This window comes from Galeopterus variegatus, unplaced genomic scaffold, assembly GCF_000696425.1.
Source record: "Galeopterus variegatus unplaced genomic scaffold, G_variegatus-3.0.2 Scaffold4884, whole genome shotgun sequence".
In the NCBI taxonomy this organism is placed as follows: Eukaryota; Metazoa; Chordata; class Mammalia; order Dermoptera; family Cynocephalidae; genus Galeopterus; species Galeopterus variegatus.
The window spans coordinates 150,692-158,765 of NW_007730995.1; the positions used below are offsets into that span (position 1 = coordinate 150,692).

Sequence of the window (8,074 nt, forward strand, 5' to 3'; positions counted from 1 at the left end):
ACTTTGTGATGGATGGTCCAGAACAGAGGATGGAGGAGAAATCTGAGGTGTGTTTCTCAGGAAGAAGAGTAACAGGCAACTCCCATGCAGAAAAAACACTAATGTGTCTGAAATTCAGGAGATTAAAATTCCCAGTGATCGAACATCTGCCTCTGCAACCATCGATGAGGAACACATGGGTCTTTTTCACTGATGAGTTTAGCCCATCTTCTTCCTTGTGAGCAGGGGGTGTCTTGGTTGCCTCAGTGAGCTGGACAACTGTGTGTTAGGGCAGGGTGAGACTGAGGAGGTATGACCGTGTCTGTTTTCAGTTAGAAACATTAGCAAACTCAGCTACAAAAGGCCACCTGCAAAAAACTTGCAATGTGCAGACTACAATGTAAATCTCCCAGCTGCCAAGACAGAGGGAGCTTGCAGAATAGAGAGCATGAAAGGGATTCTGCAGAAAACAAAAGTCAGAACACAGTGGCATATATTTCAGGCACAGGAAAGGGTATGTGGCAGCTATATTAAAGAGACATGATTTTCCTACAGAATGGGGGCAGAGGGAGAGCAGAAACCCAGTCATCCGATGCAATTGTAGCAGAGAAATATAGAGGAAATAGCTTATTTTTTATAAATTAATCTCGAGTTGGTTTTCATAAGTTGTTAAGAAACATGTGAGCATGTGAGTAATATATACTGTGTACAGGCCCCAAGACACAGAGCTATCTCCAGTTAAGACTGTGAAAGTAAAGTCATTTTTGAGAAAAATAATTGGGTAAAGGGAACAGAGAGAAGGAATCTTGAGATGGGGATGTGAGCAGCAGTACGGAGCAGATAACCCAAAGGGAAATTGTATATTTCTAATTTCCCCAATTAGGTTGCAAATTCCTGGAGAGCTCAAATAATCCTTTTATCTTTTATAGAATTAGCATATGTTTCCAGGTTATATAATGCTTTGTGTATAGTAGATGCTCAAAAATATTAATGGATACATTTATTCAATGATGTTGTGATGAATTTGACTGATTGGTAGGCTGGTAATTATGATATGTCCTCAGGGGAAAACATTCCTTCTGAGATACTTTTCTTTCTTCTTTCTCTCTTTCTTGCTTTCTTTTTTTCTCTTTCTCTCTTCCTTCATTCTTTCTTTTATTCCTTCCTTTATTTCTTTCCCCTGTTACATCCTCACACCTTTACTTGAATTGCTCCCTTTTTGATTTAAGCGCCACGGTTGCAGGCGCTGCGGTCAGCACAGCTGGCCATCATCCCCCTTGAACCACTGTCTCAAGCTACAGTTGCCGTGAGGCTTCTCAGGGTCTCTTTTACAATTGGGCACCCCAAGTTCCCACCACCCCCAGGTCCCCAGCAGTTTGTTCAGTTCCAGTCCAACCTCCCCCCTGTTCTCAAGCCCAGGGTCCCAAAGGCATGAGGGAGCCAGAGTTGCCCAGTGTCTGTACCATTGGCTTCTGTGTGGATCCGCGGGCCTGCCCGTGGGGCTGTGCATAGACCGCTGCCACCTGGCAGATGGGACAGTGCTCCGGTTCTGCCAGTTTGTTCAGTTCCAGTCCAGCCTCCCCCCTGTTCTCAAGCCCAGGGTCCCAAAGGCATGAGGGAGCCAGAGTTGCCCAGTGTCTGTACCTTTGGCTTCTGTGTGGATCTGCGGGCCTGCCCGTGGGGCTGTGCATAGACCGCTGCCACCTGGCGGATGGGACAGTGCTCCGGTTCTGTTTGTCCTCCCGTGTGGATGGGGAAGGAGCGGAGTTGCCTGGAGGAAGAATTACAACTCTCTTCATAATAACTCATATGTCTTAACTGTTCAAGTGCCTAACACCGTGCTGAGCATGTTATATTCATTTCCCCATTTAACTCTCCCCAAAGTCTAAAAGCACAACACTATAATTATTCTATCTCACAGATAAAGTGTGGCTTAGGAAGGGTAAGGCGCTTGCTTGAGGGCATGCGGCTGGCTGGCTACTGAGCCAGGCCTCTGAGCCTGGATACAAACCTAGTTCCTGTGACTCCAATGTCGGGCCTCTTACCCACAACCCAACAATTCCTTAAAATAATAAGGATCCTTCTATTTACGTACGGTTTTGTGGTTAAAAAGTTTTTTTCACACACATTAGCTTATGTGATCCTCAGTGCAACAACTTCTCTGGGGGAGATAATGGAAAAACCAGTATTCCCACGTAAAATTAGAGACATGAAGAACTAGAAAAACAAAATGGAAAAAATAGGAAAGAACAGATTTTTTACTGATTCATTTTCTTTATATATATATATATTTTTAACAAAAACATCCTCAGGGGAAAACATTCCTTCTGAGATACTTTTCTTTCTTCTTTCTCTCTTTCTTGCTTTCTTTTTTTCTCTTTCTCTCTTCCTTCATTCCTTCTTTTATTCCTTCCTTCCTTTATTTCTTTCCCCTGTTACATCCTCACACCTTTACTTGAATTGCTCCCTTTTTGATTTCAGCGCTGCGGTTGCAGGCGCTGCGGTCAGCACAGCTGGCCATCATCCCCCTTGAACCACTGTCTCAAGCTACAGTTGCCGTGAGGCTTCTCAGGGTCTCTTTTACAATTGGGCACCCCAAGTTCCCACCACCCCCAGGTCCCCAGCAGTTTGTTCAGTTCCAGTCCAGCCTCCCCCCTGTTCTCAAGCCCAGGGTCCCAAAGGCATGAGGGAGCCAGAGTTGCCCAGTGTCTGTACCTTTGGCTTCTGTGTGGATCTGCGGGCCTGCCCGTGGGGCTGTGCATAGACCGCTGCCACCTGGCGGATGGGACAGTGCTCCGGTTCTGTTTGTCCTCCCGTGTGGATGGGGAAGGAGCGGAGTTGCCTGGAGGAAGAATTACAACTCTCTNGGGGGATCAGTGGCCAAAGCTTTTGGCTATACACCCTCACTAGACTTCCCTGTGATATTTAATGGCATCACGAACCACAGAGAGCTACTAGAAATAGGGCCAGATAGGGGTGCCTGCCTCTGAGGCTTGGGGAGAATTCACACACCCATTTTTCTAGGCAGATACCTCAGGAAATGAAGACTGGGTCTTGGTGATATTTCAAATACACCTGAGTCTGAAGAAGTTATTATATGTACTGGAGAGGTTTCAGAAATCTTGCCACAAACATGTAGGGGCCATCAGGTTCCACCTTACTTTATTCCATTCAGTTATTTCCACCTTTCCTGTCACTGAAATTTCCAGAGATTAAATAATGATATTTGCCAAGAAGATTTTAGAACCTTGTTAGTTAACAGGACATACCACCTAACCCCATATGAAGTCACTTCTCCCTTAGATCTAAGCTAAATTAGTAAATGTCAAGGTCTTGGAAGTGTTAAAACCATTAGAGATAGAGGATTGGGAATTTGTGGGGGAGGGGAATGTAAATTGAGTGAAAAATTAGAATAACATGCAATATTTATTTTTGTGGTGCAATTTACATATCTAAAATCATTTTGGGCTAAGAAGAAACATAAAATGTATTATTTATAACTTGATTTGCTCATAAAATTATCATTTAAGTAAAATTAGAGACATGAAGAACTGGAAAAACAAAACGGAAAAAATAGGAAAGAACAGATTTTTTACTGATTCATTTTCTTTATATATATATATATTTTTTAACAAAAACATCCTCAGGGGAAAACATTCCTTCTGAGATACTTTTCTTTCTTCTTTCTCTCTTTCTTGCTTTCTTTTTTTCTCTTTCTCTCTTCCTTCATTCTTTCTTTTATTCCTTCCTTCCTTTATTTCTTTCCCCTGTTACATCCTCACACCTTTACTTGAATTGCTCCCTTTTTGATTTCAGCGCTGCGGTTGCAGGCGCTGCGGTCAGCACAGCTGGCCATCATCCCCCTTGAACCACTGTCTCAAGCTACAGTTGCCGTGAGGCTTCTCAGGGTCTCTTTTACAATTGGGCACCCCAAGTTCCCACCCCCCCAGGCCCCCAGCAGTTTGTTCAGTTCCAGTCCAGCCTCCCCCCTGTTCTCAAGCCCAGGGTCCCAAAGGCACGAGGGAGACAGAGTTGCCCAGTGTCTGTACCATTGGCTTCTGCATGGATCCGCAGGCCTGCCCGTGGGGCGGTGCATAGACCGCTGCCACCTGGCGGATGGGACAGTGCTCCGGTTCTGCTTGTCCTCCCATGTGGGTAGGGAAGGAGTGGAGTTGTGTGGAGGGAGAATTACAACTCTCTTCAAGGTGTGCTGAAGTGTAGTGTCTGTGCCATGGTCTACACATGCCCCTATGACCTGGATGGTTTTGAGCAAGTTGCTTAATTTTGTGGGCCTCCAATTACTTACTTGTAAAGGAGTAAAAAGAGGGATCAAGCTGATGCTCTCCGAGGTCCCTTCCAGCTCTAACAGCAAGGACGGAGCAAAGCAGACAGATGCTAACAGGAGTGCAGGGGCCTGAGGAAGAGGGAATTCTAGTGGGGGTAGGGGCACACTGGGGAAAAGGAGAAAGGACATTTAAAAACTCATGGAACACTTTACGAACCACAAGTTTTTTGGTCTATCGAGAGTGGAGAGAGTGCAGAGAGAAGGTCCCTGGCAGTTTCATGCAACAGTTGGCCTGAACAAAGGGAAATGTCTTTAGAACTAATGTGTGCACATGCTCACAGGCAAATGTCACAGACCAGAAGCCAGCGAGCTAAGGGCAGTGGAGGGCAGGAAGGCTGGCCCAGCAGGGGATTTCTACCACAGTCCTGATACCAACTTTATGACAAGGATCGAGAGACATCGGGAGAGAGGGCTTCTGGCCTTACTTGCTGTTTTTGTTTATTTGTTCCTCCTTTTAAAATTCTTTTTTATGAGGCTGCCATAAAAACACTCATTAGGCAGTGTTGATTTTCATTAATGTTGATTCTCCAAGAGCTTAATCAATCTTCTGTGACCAGTGACCTCATCCCCATGGGAGAAGAACGCTGTGTAACAAATTAGCTTTACAGACTGTAGGTAAGGCGTACAGATGGGAGGTAGCCCGTGTTGCCAAAACAGGACGTGGATTAGTGGTTTAATATGCACAAAAACAATAGCATTACACTGTCTCCTTGTGTTACCAAAATGCATCATTAGGACGCAGCTGTCCTCTCTCCCCACTACACCCTCCGTCCTTCCTCCCTCTCCCTCCTGTGCTCACTTTCGCCCTCTGTGAAATCTGAGCTCTGAAAGCACCTAGAGGCAGCAGCACATCTGCAGCAAGTAGGAAGGGAACGCAAATCACAGATGCACACGGGTAAGCAGGAGGGGAGATCAGCGTGGCCGCCAGTGTCAACTCGGAGCCTAGCAATTGCCCCCGGAACCAGTATTATTCAAGGTAAACGAGAGCCTTCACTCCCACGTGTACCCCCAGCCAGGCGGCACTCGGCTGAAACTCTACTGGGCTGCTTGCTTTCTGCTGTTAATTAGTATTATGTCCCTGCCAGGCAGCCTTTCCAAAGGCAGGTGTCCACTGGATAGGTAGCCCAGTCAATCACTGGAAGGAGCTTTGGAGCTCTGCATGGGAAGTCAAGCGCCTCGGGACAAAGGCAGGTCAAAGATGACCTTTCACTGTGTCCCAGTTTTGCGCAAGGCTGTGTTTGGTGGCACCAACACACAGTGGGGACACATAAGCCATGGAGTTTCTGCCCCAGTCAGTGCTGGCTGGTTGGCTCTCAGTTCTATCTTCTGAAGCAGAGGGGACAGCATTATTGTTGGTATGTGTTGAAGAAGGATGGTCCAGAGACAGACTAAGCTGATCACGGCTCCACAGTGACAGAGCCAGGGGCCTTGAAGACTAAAGCCCATCTCTTCCAAGGGGAGGTGCACAGAGATGTGGGCATGGATGCCAGCAGATGCTCCCAGCCCTGCTGAACTCTTCTCATCCAGCTTGTCCCCAGACGGCCTGGCTTATACAATAGGGAGCCTTCTCCCTCATGCCTCCTGCTCAGCAGTCTGCAGTGCAGTCGCATGCCTGAAATCAGGCCACTGCTGTCAGCTCCACAGCCGCACACCCCAGCCTGGCTGCAGAATCCTGCAGAATGGGCTGCATTTGTCAGGGTGAAAGACACTGCAAACGTTGGTCTGTGGGAATGAACTCTGCTGTGAGGAAGAGGTTGGTAGGGCCACAGGCTTTCTGCTTGCCCTCCTCTTCACTTATTTAAATGCATCAAATATATGTTGAGTGCCTACTACATACAAAACCCTGTCACAGGCCTTGGGGAGGACCAGGCAAGGGTGAGCAGGACATAGTCCCTGACTAGTGAGGCCCTTTTGCTTGTAGTTTTTATGGATGTATGACTCTGCTAATTTCTGTGTTTCCTAAAGCAGTGGCCCATTAATTCTGTGCCGCCGGTTCTTTACTCTCAGCATACTAGCTATTTAATTAGTATCCACAGCTGTGCCCATTGCTTAATTGGTCTTCCACAAAAATCTGATGAATAACAAATAAATGGACTTCTTGGGTACAGCCGTAAATATAGTCCTTTCTAGTTCCTGGGAAAAGGATTTTTATCACTCATTTGCTATGACTTCTTGAGCACCTACTAGTGTGAGACCTGTGCTAAATGGGTTAGATACACTGTCTCTTACCTTTACAACAATCTGCACGGTGCATACTTTGTCTCTAGCCTACAGATGAGGAAAGGGAAATGCAGAGAAGTTAACTAATTGGTTTAAGATTATAACCAGAAAGAGGCCAACCCAGGATTCAAACCCACGTTTTTCAGACTTAAGAGCCATGGTCTTTCTTCCACTGTTTACGACCAGGCAGAGCAATCTGACCATCAGGACAGAGTTTCCACCCACTGGTTATTAGAAAAGAAAAGTCGAATGGTGAAGGTGAAGTCCAGCTGCTGCTGGTATAGTGACATCTCGATGCTGTTACACATCACTTCCTAGGACGACTGTGACTCATAAGACAGGTCAGGGCTCGTATCTTCCTCTGTGCCTTGGGTAGCCCTAAGCCAAGGCCTCCCATTACCTTATAGAGGATTGTGGGTGCAAGGTAGTGTCAAAAGCAGGCATGCTAACTCTCTGACTGGGCACAGCCTTACACTGAAACTCATACTCAGACATTTCCCCAGATCTTAGAACTACTCCCCAAGAATGGTGACTTTCAGCTGCAGCCGTCTCTTAGGCTGGAAGCGAGGCAGTGACCTCAAGGTGAAAGTCTCCGTATCCCATTACCAATCCAATTACCTGGCACTTGCACGTTAGATGGGAACTGCCAGACCGGAACCCTACAATGGATCACGTAGTCCTGTGTCTTGTCTCTGACAGTCGTCAGGCCTGAGTGTCTCACTCAGGTGCTTCTTGCTGTCAGTCTGCAGACACGCCAGCATGCTTTCCTTTCAATGAAGATAGAGCTGGTTACAGAGAATGGTGGCCAGCACAGAAACCCACTGAATCACTGTGGCTCCCATCCAGCTGCAGCCTTGACCCTGGGATTCATTAATTCATTGGACAAATATCTATTGAGCTGCTACTAAATACTAGGCAGTGCTATGCACTGGGGATACAACGATGTGCAGTCTCCGCTCTGACGGGCTTTCATCGCAGTAGGAGAGTGCAGGCAATAGAACAGCTGCATATACGTTGTGACAGTCATTATGAATACTACGGAAAAAACAAAGCATGGTTAAGAGGATGAACAGCAATAGAGAATCGACACTATATATCAGGTGGCAGGAAAGTCTCATGCACAAAGAGATATTTCAGCAGAGGCTTAAAGGAATTGGAGGAGTAGGACGTGGCCGTCTGGAGGAAGACATGTGGAAGATACGTCTTGTCGCTTATGTCGGAGTTGGGAGAGGTCTTGGTGCTAGAAGCAGAAGGGTGAGCAGGTGCAGAAAGGAGATACGTTTGGAGTGCATGAGGAGTGGAGGAAGAGCAAGGTGGCTGGCGAGGCTGGAGAGGAATGAGGGAGGGGAGAGGTGAGATGATTTCAGAGAGGAGCAGGTGGCAGGGTCACGGAGGCCTCACAAACCATGGTATGGACTTGGGCTCTTACTCTGAGGGATACGGGAAGCCCTTTGGAGGGTTCTGAGCAGTATAAATCATACAGTAACTAAGCATTCATTGAACATGTCTTCAGATAAATATTTGTTGAAT

At 46.7% G+C, this 8,074-nt stretch overlaps 1 protein-coding gene across 1 annotated transcript in view; it reads left to right on the top strand.

Annotated features, from left to right (window-relative positions):
- LOC103603951 overlaps positions 1-8,074 on the top strand; it is a 25,453-nt gene that overhangs the window by 10,598 nt on the left and 6,781 nt on the right. The window contains exons 3-4 of the mRNA XM_008588532.1: positions 2,461-2,595; positions 3,796-3,872. Of these exons, the coding sequence (XP_008586754.1) occupies positions 2,461-2,595; positions 3,796-3,872 (212 nt within the window). The remainder of the gene's footprint in view (positions 1-2,460; positions 2,596-3,795; positions 3,873-8,074) is intronic.